Raw genomic sequence first — 19,542 nt, forward strand, 5'->3', positions numbered from 1 at the left:
AATGCACATACTGGCTCTTGCAAGTGTTAGACTTCAGCCAGAAAGGCATGCTGATTTATTAATAGACTCACCTTTGGATATTAGTTTGTAAAAATCCAGACATGGCAGTCATAGCCCTTTTATTTGGATATAATAAAGAAGTCCTACGCTGGAAGAATGTTTGTTCTGTTTCTAAACTACAGCACCATATAGCAATCAGTAATTGTTAGGTTCTATTTACGCAAGAAACGCTTTTAGACTGCCATCTGTTTCATCCTAAAATGTGAGATTATTGCTACCAGTTGTCTTTAAACTACTTTAATTCTCTAAAGATGCTAAAACTGGGTAGAAAAAAAGGAACAAACTTAAAGCAAGAGTGTAAAAGTGTAAGAAACAGAACAATCTCATAAATATAATATTGAGTGAAAGAAGCCAGACCTCAAAGATCCCAGATCCTGTGATTCTATTTTATTGACACTCAAAAAGATGTAAAGCGGGCTTACTCTGTCAAAAGTCAGGCTGGTGGTTTCTCTTGGGGTTGCAGAGCAGTGACCAGTAAAGGGCATGAAGGAGTTTCTGGTCATGTTCTATTTCTTGATCTGGGTGCTGATTACACATGTGCTTTCACTTTGTGAGCATTCATTGAGCTATATACTTACGACTCTTGCACTTTTCTGAGTGGATGTTTATATTACGGTAAAATGCACTGGAAATGTGCTAGGAATGTAGAGATATAGATAATAGAATGTTAACTTAAAATCACAAGAGGAAGTTTGACATCATGGATTGACAAAAATTTTGCAATAAAGGCAAATACAATTACAAATCATAGCTTTTTCCTAAAGGCCTCTTTTCTGTATAGCACATTTCTTGTAAATCTTCTCCAAAGGAACATCAGAAATTATGCCCTTGCTTGTTGCACCACCCCTCAAATGTGCCATATGCTTGTCTCCTCCTGTACCTTATGTGACTTTGGTTGAGTTTTAATGCAATGAATTAATGGGAGTGAGAAAGAATAAGATGAAACAGGGGAGGGATGCCTGGGTGGCTGAGCAGTTAAGCACCTGCCTTTGGCCCAGGGCGTGATCCTGGAGTCCCAGGATCAAGTCCCACATCGGGCTCCTTGCATGGAGTCTGCTTCTCTCTCTGTCTCTGCCTCTCTCTCTCTCTCTCTCTCTCTCTGTTGTCTATCATGAATAAATAAATAAAATCTTTAAAAGAAAAAGAATCAGGGTGAGCCAGGAAATTTGGCTGAGTCGTAATGGAGCCTGGATTCTAACCTTAGGTCTGCCACCAATTATATGGTCCTGGGCCAGACACTTCCTTTCTCTAGACTAGATGGTCTCTAATGATCCCTTTGAACCCCCTGATTCTATGAATTTGCAGGTGAAAAGGAGTTTGGAAAAACTCAGAGGGCTTATGAGAAAGAAGGAAGAGAAGAAGGAAGGGAGGGAGAGGAGAAAGAGAAAGAGAAAAAGAGGAACAGAAAACAATGTTTCTCCTCTCATGAGCCTTATACGTCTGACTGCCAATGGCTGTGTGTAATGTTTTTAATCCTTTCTGATGATTTTCCCCTTCTTCTGTTTTACACACTTAGGATGTAGGGGGAAATTCACCATGTGTTATTACAGTCTATTAAGGTTCAAATTATGACATGAAATCTCATAGATGAGTCCTGTTTTATAGCACCGGCACGACTCATTGTTTTGTAGGGTTGTAAATGACACAGGAAAGATTTATTCTTAGCTATGACTAAATATAGCAAGAATTTAGTCAACTGGTCGGTGATATGGCTGGTACCAGGAATTAGCAAGGTGAATGGATTCTGTTCTTCATCAGGATTTGATTTTTGTTTTCAACGATCCTACTGAAGGACCTGGGAACCAGCAAAGGTCTAGGTCCCTAAAAGTATATACTGGTGCCCTAATTTTTGGCCAAAGAGTAAACAGAGAACAGAGAGAAAGCATGGTAGTCAGAGGACTTCAGCCCAGCATATTGAGTGTACAGGACTTGACCATATGATATATATCAAATCAGGAATCATCAGTGAGGAATAAGATGATAGTCACATGGAATAAAGATCAATGTTTTGATCTTTACTGAATGTTTGCTCTATCGGCATCATTTAGAAGAGAAAGTGCCTTCCAGATTTAGCCAAAGCTCAATCCTTGCTGCCTCCAAATAATTAATACCCATTCCTGGCTTATAATAGCCTACTTGATAAATATTTACTGGATGAAAAATGAATAAAAATGGGTAGGAGAATGGGGGCATCAAAAGGAAGCAGGGCAAGACTAATAGTCTTGTACATATGATGTAATAGTACATCAGGAGTAGTAGTAGGATGCTTTAAATGGGCTTTAATTTTGTAATTGCATGCCTTAGGCATGGGGCCATGTTCATTTTTCTCAAGTCTCCACTCTGGTCACCACGTGTTCTTTTGAGAAGTCAGTTTGTTTTAATGGCTGGTATCACTTGGTGGAATTTCAGCCTTGATTGCCATTGTACTAACTAAGTCAGTATTTGGGTATTGTTGATGTGAGCCCATGGTCTCCAAATGGTTACTGCACAGTCCAGTCTCAGTTTTTTGTATAACCTATAAAGAATTGCAATTTGAACATCCTTTTTTAGTATGGCATATTTGGACATAACTTTAGACTAAAAGCACTACTGCCTTAGATATCATTTTGGAATGTTGCTGAATGCTTAGTTTCAGATAAAATCCTTATTGTTGTAACTGTGTATGACTTCATGTTCTCAGGTATTTGTTACTAGCAGTGGAAAATACAATGAACTTGGTTATCCATTTGGTTATTTAAAAGCCAGTACGACTTTAACTTGTGTGAACCTCTTTGTGATGCCGTACAACTACCCGGTTTTGCTCCCTCTTTTAGGTAAGTAAAGTATATGCCTCTTAATCATCTTTAAAATACAACAGAAATGAAAAATAGGATAACGGGCTAAACATTTTAAATGTAGCCAAAGAGTAATTGGTATCAGGATATAGAAAAGTCTATACATGGGTTTGGAAGGATGGAATTCACACACAGTTTTCTGTTCTGTTCGTTTTGTTGCTGTTGTTCTTTTTTGCATCACACAGAAGAGACACTTAACCTCTGGTGTGGCTTGTGACTCATGCTGCTCTTTAGACTGTGAGCACCACTGCTGCCATTCCTGGCACCCCCCACCCCCCGCCCTGGGTTTCAAGCGACTTTGATTTTCTGTAGACTAAATTTGGACCAAAAATTCCATTGATTGAGGTTAATGCTCCAAGAATCTGATGGTTTTCTCCAGAAAATAGGGCTTCTCTGTGTGTGTGGTGGGGGAGGGTATTGGCTCACACTATTTCCCCCCTAAAAGAATCTCAAATGCTCTGGAGGCATCTGTGTTAGGCAAGTTAAGGAGCTTGGTATGAGAGTAAATTCTGCAGTCACTCTAGTCGTAAAAGCTGTGGTTTCTATGGTAAAATTCTACAAGAAACAGCTCTAGAAGCTGCTACTGAGATATCACTGAAAATGTGTGTAGAGATTTTTTTTTCCCATTGAAAGAGCTGCATCTGTTTGGAGCAATTTAGTAGTAAACCAGTATGCTTCCAGTTGTGCAGTTGGACTCACTTTTATTTGATGGGCTTTCTCTCTCTCTCTCTTTCTTTCTTTCTTTCTTTCTTTCTTTCTTTCTTTCTTTCTTTCCTTCCTTCCTTCCTTCCTTCCTTCCTTTTTTTTTTTTTTTTTTTGGTTGGGGTTTCTTAATTCTTGCAAAAAGTTTCAACCTTACTTGAAGTTGTAATCTAGTCATTAAAAGCATAAGCTTTTTAGTGCTATAAATACTATTTGTACTAAATATGCTGAAAAGCATTTCAAATTTTGCAAGTTAAGCAGATTAAGAACTGGTCATCATAAATGTTAGCATGATTGTTTCACATGTAGTCTACGGACTTTCTTTCTTAGTCCAATATAAAAATGTCCTCTAGGGGGCGCCTGGGTGGCTCAGTCGGTTAAGCGTTAGCCTTCTGCTAGGTTCATGATCCTGGGGTCCTGGGATGGAGCCCAATTAGGGCTTTCTGCTCAGCGGGCAGCCTGCTTCTCCCTCTCCTTCTGCTGCTCCCCGTGCTTGTGTTCTCTCTCTGTGTGTGTCAAATTAAATAAATAAAACCTTTAAAATAAATAAATAAATAAATAAATATGTCTAAAAGGTGATTGTCACTGATATAAAATATAGGTTATGTCTTTGAGATTAATAACGATACCAATAAAAAGTACCTAAACTTTGTGGATTTGTTTATACGTTCAAATAAATTTATTAATCGTTAATTTATTTTCTTAAAAAATTGATTTTTTAATGGGTGTAGTTGACACACCATATTTTTTTAAATATTTTATTTATTTGTTCATGAGAGACACAGAGAGAGAGAGAGAGGCAGAGACACAGGCAGAGGGAGAAGCAGGCTCCATGCAGGGAGCCTGATGTGGGACTTGATCCCGGGACTCCAGGATCACACTCTGGGCTGAAGGCAGGCGCTAAACCGCTGAGCCACCCAGGAATCTCCAACACGCCATGTTACATTAGTTTCAGATGTACACCATAGTGATTGGACAAGTCTATATGTTGTGCTGTGTTCACCACAAGTGTAGCCACCATCTGTATCACTATAACAATACCACTGATGACATTCCCTATGCTGTGCCTTTTATTCCCAAGACGTATTCCTTCTCTAACTGGAAGCCAGTATCTTCCATGCCCCTTTACCCAGTTCACCCATCTCCCCAACCCCTCCCGTCTGGCAGCCATCAGTTCTCTGTACTTATAGGTCTAATTCTGCTTTGTCTTTGTTTATTCATTTGTTTTGTGTTTTTAGATTCCACGTGTGAGTGAAATCATATTGTTTTTCTCTTTCTCACTCTGACTTATTTCACTCAGCATATTAGCATCATGTCACAAATGATACAATCTCATTCTTTTTTTTTAATTTTTATTTATTTATGATAGTCACAGAGAGAGAGAGAGAGAGAGAGAGAGAGAAGCAGAGACTCAGGCAGAGGGAGAAGCAGGCTCCATGCACTGGGAGCCCGATGTGGGATTCGATCCCGGGTCTCCAGGATCGCGCCCTGGGCCAAAGGCAGGCGCCAAACCTCTGCGCCACCCAGGGATCCCTACAATCCCATTCTTTATGACTTCAGTTTTCCCAACTATAAAGTGAAGGATTAGACTAGATAATTTCCACTTAAACTATGAATGATATTGTTTTTCTATTTTTAAAGACTACCTTTTATTTTCAAATAATTGTAGATTCACATGCAATTGTAAGAAGTAATGAGAACACTGGTGTAGCCACCAGTATGGGGGAAGACAGTATGGAGATTCCTCCAAAAGTTAAAAAGGATACCTCCCTGGCTGGGAGAAGTAGGAGTTCCTCATAACTCCTCCCCATGTGGTCTCCACTAACACCTCTGGGGTGGAGGTGCCCTTATTTACCAAGGCAGTGGAAAAGTTTTATAGAACTATTATGGGCTGAATTTCAGGATCTCTTCTTTGGTCTAAACTCAGCCTGCCTTCCAAATTATGATATGAAAGTGCCCCTAACTAGAGTAGCTGGTCTCCCGTTAGAAATTGAGATGTACAGTTCTTCACAAAGCAAGACCAGCCCTCTAAGCCTGGCCTTTGCTGGTCTTGTGGGCAATAGAGGTCAGATGTGGACACGGTGTAGTTAGTGGTTAAGAGGAAGCATTCAGTCCTCTCTTTGTCTCAACCTGCTGTGCCTAATAGCTATATGTTGTCCACTCACACTCCCCACTACTAGATAAGGTCAACTCCTGGGACTGTCTGCTTGGTGACCTGGTAGTCTGTATTTCTTCCCCAAATGCCAAGTTCCCCTTCTCTCTGAGATATTTCCTGTCACAAGAGGTACATGTGCCACATCTATCCCTGGTCCTCCTTAACCTAGGACACTGAGGATCCAACCCTGCCTAGAGCATCACTATACCTCCGCAAACATCTCAAACCAGAAACCCCAGACACATATTTGATTCCTCCCTCGTCCCCAGCACCACACGTCTATCTGAGGGTCAATCCATCCTTGACTCAGTTCCCATTCTGCCCTTTGGCTTTAAATATCCATTTCCAGGCTTTTCTGTAACCTGTGTCTTTCCAGGAACATAGGGTTTTTCATACCCTCTGAGGCTGGAGGTCCTTGTGCCCCTGAATCCCAAACTTCAGTTTTGTGTTGAGTTCTGAAATAGACACTCTCAATATTTTCATCATTACTTTGCTTTCTGGGTTGTGTAGCCCCACAGCCATAAGAATATGGACTATAGAAGGGCACCTGTGTGGCTCAGTCAGTTAAGCATACAACTCTTAATTTCAGGTCAGGTCATGATCTCGGGATCATGGGATTGAGCCCTGAGTCAGGCTCCTCACTCTGTGGAGTCTGCTTGGGATTCTCTCCCTTCCTTTCCCTCTGCCCACCCCCATCTCAAATAAATAAATAAATAAATAAATAAATAAATAAATAAATAAATAGATAAATAAATAAGTAAGTAAGTAAGTCTTAAAAAAAGACTATGGACTGTAGAGCATAGATGGCTTAGTATGGATCCTGGCTCTGCTGTTTGCTAGCTTTGTGACCTTGGATAAGATACATACCCTCTCTGTGCCCTAGTTATTTTATCTGTAAAATGGGAGTAATGATAGTATATATCCAAAGGCATTTAGTTGGGATTAAATGAATTAATGGAGTAAAATTGCAAATAGTAAATGTCCAGTAACACTATCAGCATTATTACTACTATTGTCATTATTAATATCTTTTTTAAATAAATTTTTATTTATTTATGATAGTCACAGAGAGAGAGAGAGAGAGGCAGAGACACAGGCAGAGGGAGAAGCAGGCTCCATGCACCGGGAGCCCGACACGGGATTCGATCCCGGCTCTCCAGGATCACGCCCTGGGCCAAAGGCAGGCACCAAACCGCTGTGCCACCCAGGGATCCCTCATTATTAATATCTATGCTATTTCTGTAGCTCTTGAAGGTACTCCTATTCCATATGAAGGACATTATTAAAGATGTAGAACAATTTTGCAGTTTGGTGGGCCGGGCATTTAGTAAAAAAGACAAGTTAAGTCACATGCCTAATGCCTGGAAACATCACTATATTACTGCATAATATAAATGTCCAAAAAGGTCATCCTTGTTTTCTTCCCCCTTATTAATTCAAGATTTCCATCAAAAGTAGTGAACAGAGGTTTAATTATTTAAGCACTAAACCTTACCTGGAAGGGATAAATGAAGCTTGATTGGATCAATAAGCCATCATAAGAACATGTCAGTAGGATGGTGACCAGAATATCACAATTGGCAAAAAGATTATCTCTCAATAAGGAAATTCTTTTTTCTATCAAGAACCAATATGGCAACCCAGGTGGCTTAGCGGTTTAGCGCCTCCTTCGGTCCAGGGCATGATCCTGGAGATCCGGGATCGAGTCCCACGTCAGGCTCCCTGCATGGAACCTACTTCTCCCTCTGCCTGTGTCTCTGCCTCTCTCTCTCTCTGTGTTTGTGTGTTGATGAATAAATAAATAAAATCTTAAAAAAGAACCAATGATTACAGAAATTAAGGCATTTATGGCAACTTTTTTCCCCTTGACTATACCATATTCAGTTCACCATTTTTTTTAAGATTATTTATTTATTTTAGAGAGACAGAGAGAGTGTGGAGGGAGGGGCAGAGGGAGAGGGAGAGGGCGAGAGAAATCCAAGCAGAAATTCCCACCGAGCTCAGCTTGGAGCATGGAGAGCTCTATGTGGGGCTTGATCTCATGACCCTGAGATCATGACCTGAGCTGAAACCAAGAGTCGGGCACTCAACTGACTGTACCACCCAGGTGCCCTTATTTGTTTGTTTAATTAAGAACTGGAAAAAAAAATAAGAACTGGAGATTTGTGTAAGAAATAAAATTCAGCTCCATATTAAGATCAATTTCGATCAGGGGGGATCCCTGGGTGGCTCAGCAGTTTGGCGCCTGCCTTTGGCTCAGGGTGCGATCCTGGAGTCCCGGGATTGAGTCCCGCGTCGGGATCCCGGCATGGAGCCTGCTTCTCCCTCCTCCTGTGTCTCTGCCTCTCTTTCTCTTTCTCTCTCTCTCTCTCTATCATAAATAAATAAATAAATCTTTAAAAAAAAAAGATCAGTTTCGATCAGAAGAACAAAAAGGACATAGGCAAAGCAATTTCTCAAAGCTCACTCTGCTGAGTGTGTGGCTGAGCCTGGAACTCAAACCCACGTCTCCCCTTACTTTTTTTGCAGCAGGAAAGGAGGAGAAAGGAATGAAAGGGAAAATATCAATAGTTTTCGAGGTGTGGGCAGTATCACTTTACTCTCCTACGCTCTTATATCCTTGCCTTTCAAATGCTGACTAGCTGAGTGTTTATGATATCTTCACTGTCCCATCCTCCTAATGTAGCCTAACACCATGGAAATAATTTCCTGCCCTATGGAGAATGTGACTCAAGCGGCTTTACCCTGGTGGCTCTCTACCCTTAATCTAGACTGTGGAATATTCTCTTTCTTCCTACCCATTTCAGAAACCCCCAACAAGAAATAATTAGACTAAATGAGACTAATTGGTGGAGTCAGTGCAATCAGCAATTGTTTGAAATTGTAAGACTATTCTTAACTCTCATTATCAAATCTATTTATATCTAAATGTCTCCCAAGTCTTGTGGTATTTCCATTTGTCAGGTTCCAAAAATCTGCTTAATTCCCAACAGACTCCACGTAAAGACCCAAGTATAACAGCATATTTCCACCGACTCTCATTCCTTTCTGCCAAGATATGAATGGTCTTTAAAGGACCTGCGTGTTACAGTGAGCCAGAAATCTCTTCAGATCTGTTTTCCTTTGTTCTTTCTATCTTGTACCAAAAGAACAAAGAGCCACATTTTATGACTTTGTAAATTCATTTAAATTAGTTTCGGCAGGGGTGAATAATTTATTATAGCAGTAAAAGGAAGAAAATGTGTAGTTGCCTTTCTTAAGTAATTCAGCATTTCAAAGAATAGGCCTATTTGTAGAGAAATTATGCATATGGCAGAGGAATGGCTTTTGTCCTTGGAATAAAGCATTTGGATGTGTTTTGGATAAGAGCCAATGAAACCTGAAGAAATAAGATAGAAGATGAATTTCAAATATCTTTGGCATTTATAGTGTGGCAGGTTCTTGTTGATGTCTGGTGATATCAATTTTGAATTCTTAGATAAGAAATATTTTTGTACCCTCAGAAGGAAATAATAACGTGTTTTGTAAATTTTCCTGTAATGTATATAATGTATTTAGATTATCAAAACAATTAAATTTAAGTGTGAAAAAGGGAGAGGATGTCTGCTTATTGAAGGACAATATCTTCAGTGGTATTAACACACATGGTATTCAAGAAACATAATTGTACAGAGTTTCAAACTTCAACTGAACATCTCCACTAGCCTTTTCTAGTGCCATGGCCTAATTGTTAACTAATGTTTGACAGAGCCAAAATTTGCCTCGAACTGCCTGACCACAGAAATGGAAGAAATGAAGTGAGTGTACGGGAATAGACTAATCAAAGTATAGGTAGATGAAGGCGAATCTAAAGCCTAATTTACAGCTCGCTGTCATTGCCTGAAAATTAGAGGCTTCGCTTTTGTTCTCATATACTTTGTGTAGTCTCTTTACAACACCCTCCATTTATTTATTTATTTATTAATTATTGAGATATAATTGATATATAACATATTAGTTTCCTGTGTACAACATACTGATTCAATATTTGTATATATTGTGAAAAGAACACCGAGAACACCAGCTAACATCCATCATCATGCATAATCACAAGTTTCTTGTGATGAGAACTTTTAAGATCTGCTGTCTTAACAGCTTGCAAATATTCAACACAGCATTATTAACTAGAGTCACCATGCTGTGCAGTACATCCTCAGGACTTATTCATTTTGTAACTGGAAGTTTGTACCATTTGACCACTTATCAGCCATTTCACCTACCCCTTATGCCTCCACCCTACCTCTGGCAGCCTCCAATCTGTTCGCCATCTCTGTGAGTTTGGGTTTTTGTTATTGGTGTTGCTTTAACACCCTCTATTTGAATGAAAGAAATATTTTACCAACCAGTGACCACGGATTCCCCCTAAGGTGAAAATTAGTACAGTAGTGTTACCAGTACATAACAGGTCAGAAAGATATTTCACGTGGCTCAGAGTAAGCGCTTTAATATTATATTTGATGTAGCTTCACAGATGGAAGAGGAATATGTAATGTGAGAATTTGGTATTTTCTTTCCTAGAAAAATACTATATGTAATTTTGGTAAGTGGTACCAAAAACGACAATCGAATCAATGAAAGGTTCATCTGATGTAATTAAAACTTGAGCTTTCTAGGAAATGATACAACAGATGTGGGTTGCCTGATATAGATCTTGGAATTTAGGACTGGAATAACGTAATACTTTGTTTCATTTTCTTTTACAGATGACTTGTTTAAAGTTCACAAGCTTAAGCCAAATCTGAAGTGGCGACAGGCTTTTGACAGCTACTTAAAAACTCTGCCTCCGTACTACTTATTAGTATGTATTTAAGTGTATATATGCATTAACTGTATCAGTGATGAGTCTTGTCACCAGGAATGTCAGTGAACCAAAAACTTGACCCCTGAAATAAGCTTGATATTTTTATTGCTAAATATTTGTATTGCCATTGTCTTCTCGAATTATGTGTAAGTTATGTGTAAGAGCTTGGTGATGTCATGGCAGCACAAAAAAGAATTTTTTCTTTATTTTATTTCCTATAACTGCCATGGTTATTTTTATAAGAAACACATCTATCTATGTTTTTCTTCTTAAAAGTAACCTTATGAAATTGGAATTTGGGGATTTAAGAAAAACAGGTCTGGATTCATGTGTGATATCAACTTCCCTTTTTAACTCTAGAAATTTTCAATATGGAGTTACCCTCTGAAACACAATTCTGAAGGCAGTATATTGACATACTGTCTGTTAAATGTGTCCTAGACACAGCCTCAAGCAAGGGTGCTGGTTGGGGAGGGGAATCTAAAAAGGAGGAAAAGCTACCTGGCCTCATGTGGGTTTTTACAATTTGAGAAAGATCGTCATGATGATTTTGAACTGGTTGCATAATCGAGCGTCACGACGATCAAAATCATTTTGGAGGTGGATGTAGCAAACTTTTAAGCCAAGTTTCTAGAGGTGAAAAGGCGGAATCTTAAATGGTACTATTGGTGTTACTGGGAGGAGAAATTGGGGTGCATTAGGATTCACCATGGCAGGAGCGGGGTGCACGCTAAAATGCAGTATGAAATGATTTTATGACTTGGGAATTAAGACTGATGCAATTGATCTGTTTGAATTTGCTGTTTCTTGCTCTTCTTATCCCACTCTCTTCTGATTTTGTTACTTTCTGCTCCTTACTCCTCTGCTATATTCATTGCCACTTTTTAATGTTCCATGTTTGGTTTTATGTGCAGCACCTTGACTTCTAAGAAATGAATCATGTCCCTTTGCCCCTTATAACTGAACGTTGAGTATTTTAAGATTTATTCTATTCTTACTGTTGTGTATTTTGTTTCCTTATAGCCATTAAAGAAAGCACTAAGGATGATGGGAGCTCCAAATCTGATATCAGATAATTTAGATTGTGGACTTAGTTACAGTGTTATCTCTTACCTTAAAAAACTCAGCCAACAGGTAGTATTGGTAAAAACAAACAAACAAAAATCCTTTGCCCTCAGAAGTGCATTTCCTTCTTCTTTAGTGTAATTGTAATTTTTTCCAATTAAATGTGTATATATTTCTCCACTTTATGGATTAGTAATAATGTGATACTCTCTGACTTCTAGCTTCACCATTAAACTGCAGTTAAGGGTCTGTCAGTGTCATTGGATGCTGTGCCATCTCTCCTTTCATTTGCCAGTCTGTGTTATGCACAAGCTGGTTAATATCTTGTGGCCTGAGAGGGGCAGAGGCTTAGTAAAATTATTTCACGGGTCACATTTTGTCTCTTCTCAACCTTGTGCCTCCGCAGGTCACATTGGGCTAGAGCATCCCCCCTTTCCTAGGTCAGCACACTGAGGCATGGTGTGATTCAACGTCTTGCCTGAAATTCGTTTTTAGGCAATACATATCCAGATGCTTTTGCTTGGAGACGGGGAGATGAGACCAGTGTTCTCACGCTGGAGGGGGATAGGCCCCAAGGGGACCTGAAGAGTGGAGCTCAACCTCCTCTCTTCTTGCCCTCCATCTATTCCTTTATACCCCCACCTCATTTACCATTATTCACCTTGTCCCTGCCCCTCTATGAGTACCTCATCCTCCACTCACCCCTACTTATCATACTTCTCACCTCTACCTAGCCCATTCTCGCAGGATGGAAATGTTTGAGAACTACCGAGGTAGAGATTTACTGCCACACGAATGTGTTCATGTGATAGGACCAATTAATGCAGCCTTTTAACTTTCTTCTTCTGCACAAGGGTAGTTCCAGGTAGGGAGCAGTACTAGCATTTGCAGTGACTATCAGGCTTCAAGTTAGTTATGTTTGGAAGTTGGCCTGTAGAAGACAGATAGTAGTAAGCAAAAGGGTGTCAGATTCCACTAAAGAACCAAAGTGACTCCACAACTGGGAACGCTGACACACCTTGCTAGGAGCTGGCACACGCAGAAGGATGGTCTGGGGCTTACCAGCTCCTGACTGGCCAGCATGCTCATAAATGCCAAAGAAATTGCTCATAAAGGCAAACCTTAGACTTCTGATCTACCAAGTGTCCCCATGATCCCCCTTTCCTCTCTGCTGATAGATTTTTGTTGTTGTTAATGTTTTGTTTTGGTTATTGATCGATTGATTGACCTGTTGATTTATATCTATTTTTTATTTGATGTCTACTGTAGGCCTTTAAGGCTGTGTCAGCAGGGTATGGCCACAAGGAAGAATAGTGAGCAGAGTGGAAATTCATGCAAGTTCTGGGACCTTCTGGGACACGTTGCTTATGTGGTTTTCCAAATGAAATTTTGAGACCACTTCTGGAAACAGACCATTTGCTCTTATCCCTTATTTCAGGACTTAATTTTTTTTTCTTTTTGAGAAAGATAATAAATGTGTTTAATTCCAATCATAGTGAGAGTTTAGTGCATATTTCTGACCTAACCATAAGAAACTCAGAATTCTTTTGGGCTTACTGGGCATTGGTGGAATTCCTTCTTTTAGAGAAAAAGAAAAAATTATTACTAATTTATAATCGCTCCAATTACTAATTTAATTACTAATTTAATAACTATGTTGCCAGTGTTCCTTGATCCATCTCAGATGTGTGTCAATCACAAAATATGCCCAATATATTCCTACAATACCCTGTCAAGCAATCTTTATCAATGTGGTTTAATAGTGTCTGTTAAGAAAAATTTTTTGTAAGTTAGTTAGAAACTTACTGAGTACATATTACACATTATTTACGTGGTAATGTTTGTTAAATTGAGCATTACTTTTTGGGGGTGGTCCGATATAAGAAAACAACTGTTAAAGTTTTTACAGATGTAATGCCAAATCTATGTAATCTGAAATTTAGCACTCATTTACATTTAGAAATCCAGAGTCCTAAACTTTTCTGTCTGGGTCTGAAATAAATATGTTGACTTAGACTAGATTTTAAAGCAACAAAATATGCTTTTAAATGTCTATGAATGGAATTCTTATCCACTATTTCCATTCTCTCTATGATTTGATCATAATTTTGACACTAGATGAGAAAAAAAATGTACCAAGTTATTGACCTTTCTAGCTACCCCCTCCCTGTTTGCTGTGATAGCTCAGAGAAGCACAGGGAAATGTTTAATTATCAGTTTTTCTGTAATTTACAATTGAAAAAAATTATTCTGTGGGGTTCTTAAAGTATTACCTTTCTTAATTAGTGAAAACAACAGTGATGCTATAGGCCTTTTCTTAACATACTATGTACTTTCATTTTAGACCAAACTAGAGTCAGAACGGATACTAGCATCTGTGGGGAAGAAACCTCCCCAGGAAATTGGAATCAGAGTGAAAAACCATTCTGGAGGTGGCGTGTCCTTGACTCACAGTAAAAATTTTAGAAAACTCTTGAAAGAAATCATAGGGGAAACTGCACCAAGACTGGCAGAATTGAATACCAAAGAATTTGCTGGCTTCCAAGTAGGGCTCTTAAACAAGGTAAACTGACAGAAATAGTTCTTATTTGTTTGAACTTGTCTGATGCATTTATGTCGTATTACTTCAGTTTTGAAATAATCATGATCCTGTTTTGGACTTTGTGGTTATTGATGTGGACCAGTCTAGGAATTGTCCTGCAAGTAGCTGCCACTGTGGAATTAAATGTACAAGATACATTTGGTGGGGAGTAGGGTGTGGGGTAATGTCTGTGAAGGATAAAGGGGAGAGAGGACAGGAGTAGGCAGGGAGAGCCTTCAGGCCATACTGCTGATCTAGCACCTGTGAGGACAGAACAAGGCAGAGGATTGCGTATGAAGAGTTTTGGTAAGCAGTGCAGCTGTGAGACAGTCTTGGCCAGGCCCGCAGGGACCTGGCCCCACAATTTCCCGTAGAGGAGGTCCACTTGGGGCAGAACTGGCCAGGCCAGTTGACATACTTGGAAAAGGGTATTCTCAGGGGTTTGAATACTTTGTGGGGGCGTATGAGAATTCAGAACAAATTTGCCACTGGAAGAGTTCTACTCTAGTTAAGCATTGAATATCCCTCTCTAAACTATGATTTTCAGAGAATTAAGAATTATACTTCTATCTGAAAAGCCTCAGGAAGAACTGAAATTATTTGTTCCCTTTCAAATAGGATTTGAAACCCCAGACGTACAGAAATGCTTATGACATTCCGCGTAGAGGTCTCTTAGACCAGTTGACCAGAATGAGATCCAATCTGCTGAAGACACACAAGTTTATTGTGGGACAAGATGAAGGTAAATGAACAAAGAAGTAGTTTTTGTTGATTAGGAAAATGTCAAGCCCTGATTTACATGGAGGTGTTACTGCCTAATGGGTAGGCTATTCAGTCATATTTTAAGGCTTAGGATGGCCATTTTCATTGAATCCCTACATTCCTCAGGCACAAGTTGATTGTTCTCGGGTTTTAGGGGAGGTGTGCATTAATCTGCAAGCGTAAGACACCACCCATGCTTCAGCTCCTGTAAGTCTCAGAACAGTCCCATGAGAGAGATACTGTTTTTATGCCCATGTTACGGATCTGGGAATGGAGAGTGAGCATTTTTTTCTTAGTTTTTAGTTTAATTACAGTCTAGTTAATGAACAGTGTAATATTAGTTTCAAGTGTGCAATTTAGTGATTCCACACTTCCATACATCATGCAGTGCTCATCCCAACAAGTGCCCTCTTTAATTCTCATCACCTGTTGCACCCATCTCCCATCCCCCCTCCCCTCTGGGAACCCTCAGTTTGTTCTCTGTGGTTAAGAATCTGTTTCTTTTTTAATTTACTTAAATTTTTAAAAACATTTTTAAAGATTTTATTTGAGAGAGAAAGAGAGAGCACAGGCAGGGGGAAGAGGCAAAGGGAGAGGGCGATGCAGACTTCTTGCTGAGCTAGGAGTCTGACATGGAGCTTGATCCCAGGATCCTGAGATCATGACCTGAGCAGAAGGCAGACGCTTAACTGACTGAGCTACCCAGGGGCCTGTTTCTTGATCTCTCTCTCTCTCTCTCTCTCTCTCTCTCTCTCCTTAATGGCTAGTCATGAGTTGGAAAGTGGCAGGACCTAGGTGGAAATTGTACAACACAGTCTGCCATGATGAATTCAATCCAGAATTCCTCATTTACATGAAAAGAATTAACCTGATAGCACTTAGGATAATTGGTGATGTTGTACAATTCCCCTTTACTCCCTTTTGTTCATTTTAAAAGGGGTCATTTGTCTATTGAAATGAGCAAATCTTAGCCTGGCCAACCTCCTGAAATTATACACCAAGTTTATGGCAAGGAGGAAGCTTCTCTAGGAAGAGAGCCTGTAGATTTAATCACATTCTCTAAGAACATAAAGCCTACTACTAACCAAGGTCCTCTGGAGGATAAGACAGAACCATGGAGCGTAGGCTCTTTGAAATGCAGAACAAACATGGTGCTTCAAGTTGGGTGGTGCCCTAGGGGATGTCAGCCCATTTTTAAACCTCATTTGAAGTGGAAGGGAGTTGCGGTTGGCCTAGTGATTTGAGCTTGTAGGCATTACTGATGGTACACTGAGTAATGAGTGGGATGATGAGAGATGCTTTTAGATTTTAGAATTTGAGATTTTAGACTATTGTATGCCAAGGTCCACATTGTTAAAGCCAAGTATGATCATGTCCTCTTAAAAAGACAGACACTGCAGCTGTGTAGCATCTGTTTCTTTCCCTATGATTTTATAGATTCCCTTCATAGCGTTCCGGTCGCACAAATGGGTAACTATCAGGAATATCTGAAGACATTGGCTTCTCCTCTTCGGGAGATTGATCCAGATCAACCAAAAAGACTGCATACTTTTGGCAATCCGTTCAAACAAGATAAGAAGGTAAGATGTATATTTCTAGGTCTACCTAAATTGTGATATTCTTGCCATAATTCCTTTCTTCTGGGCAAGATGAATATAAATCAGAGCTTCTCCTTCTGTTTGTTTAAAAGATAAAATAGGACTCTGGGGGGTCTTTGTGAATGGAAAGTGGGAGCCTCCTAATACGAAGGTGTGTTGCTGGAAGAAAATAATAACTGGCCTTTCTTGAGTACCAAGTAGAAGCTGGTGTTTTAAATTATCACATTTAATGTTCACATCTGCCCTTTAATAAGAAGAAACCAGGGCTCACAGTAGTCAAGTGACATGCCCTGAGTAACATGGCTGACAAGAGCCAGGATTTGAATCTACATCTTTCCAGCTCCAGAGTCTGTATCCATTCCCACCTCTACACACTGATTCATTTACTATTGAGATCACCATTTATTTCCTGTTTCTGTGACTCAGATTTCTAGTACTTCCTCTAGACTGTGATGAAGTGCTCCTCATGAAATAGGGAGTACTAGGTGATGTTGCTATATTTGGATTGTCCTACTAGAGATCTAAATGTTATATGCATGTGTGTGTGTGTGTGTGTGTGTGTGTGTGTGTGACCAGGAGAGAGAGAGAGAGAGAGATGCTGACTTGATCATGTAAGGATGAGGACACATGGGGATTATATCTGCACACATGGAGAAGACCATTGGTATTAAAGTGCAGACCATACAATAGTCTCTTTTGTAACAAAACTAGACTGGGAGGTATCCCATTTCACCCCCATCTTCAATTAACTGGAGCTTTTCTTAATCTTTCTGTGCCTTGGTCTCCTCATTTGTAGCTATGGGGATATTTGTTATGTTTAACTAACAGAGCCCTGTGGAATAGTGAGTGGATGCATGTATACCATTTTGAACATGATCAGACATGTAGTAATGCTCAGTGAATGTGGTTTCCCCTTGCCTACTGTTTTGCTTTGGAAAATGCCTTGGAAATGTCGTTTATCATGATTTTATGAAAATATTTCCATATTATTGGGTTATCCTTGAATGAGAACAGCTTTTAGCTTACTGTCTACACTACTGGCTCTCATCCTTTACTCCTGAGAGTAAAAAGCCCCTGCGGTAGACATATTTGAATCTCTGTGAGGTTGCTGTTGGGGGAATGACATTTCCACCATTTACATGCAGCATTCTGTACAGTGATAATCAGTATTTCCTAATGATGCGTTTAAAGCACAAAAGCACAGTAGAAGGAATTATTTCCTTTACCCAACTGGGTTGGCTCAGAATGGTTTGTCCTTCCTCAGAAAAGTCACTGTGGGTTTATTCCCATTTTGGTTGATACAAGTTGCTCATTCCTCAAGTTTTCTGAGTAATCATGATTGTACTGTGTTTGACCTTGGCAGCCCATTCTATTGGACCAGAGTAGAGCTTTCTAAGGAAAGAGTCTATGTGGGGCATGACAAATCTCTGGCCTGTGATAAAGACCTGTGTTGGTGATGTGATGCATGATTGTGTATATGTGCATGTATGCATGGGGCATGCACACAGCATTTTCTTTAATGGACCTCATTCACTGATGTTTTCTAGGGAATGATGATTGATGAAGCAGATGAGTTCGTAGCAGGGCCACAAAACAAAGTGAAGCGTCCTGGAGAAGCCACCAGTCCTCTGTCATCTAAAAGAAGGCGGAGTATGTCCCTGCTGTTGAGGAAACCACAAACACCACCTACTGTAACTAACCATGTGGGCGGAAAGGGACCACCCTCAGCCTCGTGGCTGCCATCTTATCCAAACCTCATAAAACCCACCCTTGTCCATACAGGTATAGAGTAGTGGTTGTGATTTCCTTATGGCTCCTAGAGGACTAAGACTCTTAAGCAACTTTAGTTTCCTTTGTACTCATTTCTTTTGTTTTTGCTCTTTGGTTGTTGAGTAAACCGTTATATCATCGATGTGGTAGGTATGGAGGACCAGGTGGAGAACAGAGGCCCTAGTTGAGGGGGGAGGAGCCAGACTGACATTGTCACCAGCCTGAGATGGAGAAATGGGTAAAGGACCTTATTGCTCCATGAGTCACAACGAGGAAGCAGGTTCCTGAAGTTGCAGGGGTGAATGGGCTCAAGAGGAGCATCAATGCGGCTGCGCTGGCTCTGTGTCCTCTGTTCCTCTTCCTTCTCTCACTCAGTGTGGTTGGGCTCAACCTCTACCTTCCACTGACGCAGGCATTATCAGGGTCTCCAGTATCTGCTGCATGTTGCCATTGCCCCTCTGTGTCTTTTGACACAGCCATTTCCTCCCTCCTCCTTGGAAACTTCCTCGGGTTCCCAAAGACTACCTGGTTTTATTTGCTCTTTAATGGCGACCCATCTTCATCTTCTTCTTGTCCTCTCTCCCTTTCTCCCCTACCTGTAAATAGTGTAGGAACCCAAAGCTCTATTCTGGACCCTCTCACCTCCCTGGGTCATTCCATCCAGTCTTGGACTTTCCAGGAGATTTATGTATCAACAACTTGGATATTTATTTACACCTCTACATTACAACTTGCTCCAAACTCTAAATTTAACGATGGGCATGGTCTCTCCACTGAAGTGTCTGGTAGATAGACAAAACTCAGCTGGTTTCATATGGGTCATTGGAACACCTCACCTCTACCCTCTCCATGGCTGTGCTTATAGCACAGTGCAGGTCATTCAATCTTAAGTGATGCCATCGGGCAGTGTGTTAGTAAAGCTGTGACAGCTGGCTACCTGAGGGTGTGGGGGTTGGCAGGGTGAAGCCCTGGATTATAGTGTTTGCAGATTTCCACAGTGTAAATAATGCCAGCATTATTGATGTCAGGCCATCAACATGAGGTCACTGAGGCAGATTGGGAAGAGTAGGGCACGGTCCACCCTCACGAGCAGTTGGGCACCGATCCCTGCCCAGCCCTGGCACTGCTGTTTCCCCAGGGGTTCAGATGAAAACCTTTGGAGTCAACATGATTTC

At 40.3% G+C, this 19,542-nt stretch overlaps 1 protein-coding gene across 13 annotated transcripts in view; it reads left to right on the forward strand.

The window, feature by feature from the left end:
• The window catches only part of INTS6L (integrator complex subunit 6 like), an 86,168-nt gene that overhangs the window by 32,919 nt on the left and 33,707 nt on the right, over positions 1–19,542 (forward strand). For 4 of the 13 annotated variants that reach the window (XR_005386452.1, XR_005386453.1, XR_005386454.1 and 1 more), the window contains exons 9-15: positions 2,741–2,873; positions 10,494–10,588; positions 11,615–11,725; positions 14,001–14,219; positions 14,856–14,979; positions 16,437–16,579; positions 18,145–18,379. Coding sequence is in view for 9 of the 13 variants with exons in the window: in XM_038588383.1 (XP_038444311.1) it covers positions 2,741–2,873; positions 10,494–10,588; positions 11,615–11,725; positions 14,001–14,219; positions 14,856–14,979; positions 16,437–16,579; positions 18,145–18,379 (1,060 nt within the window). In the remaining 4 variants the exon portion in view is untranslated. Of the gene's footprint in view, positions 1–2,740; positions 2,874–10,493; positions 10,589–11,505; positions 11,726–12,390; positions 14,220–14,855; positions 14,980–16,436; positions 16,580–18,144; positions 18,380–19,542 lie in introns of those variants that run through there. The other 9 variants (XM_038588386.1, XM_038588385.1, XM_038588388.1 and 6 more) reach the window with 8 other exon arrangements.

This window comes from Canis lupus, chromosome X (genome assembly GCF_011100685.1).
Source record: "Canis lupus familiaris isolate Mischka breed German Shepherd chromosome X, alternate assembly UU_Cfam_GSD_1.0, whole genome shotgun sequence".
Taxonomy (NCBI): domain Eukaryota; kingdom Metazoa; phylum Chordata; class Mammalia; order Carnivora; family Canidae; genus Canis; species Canis lupus.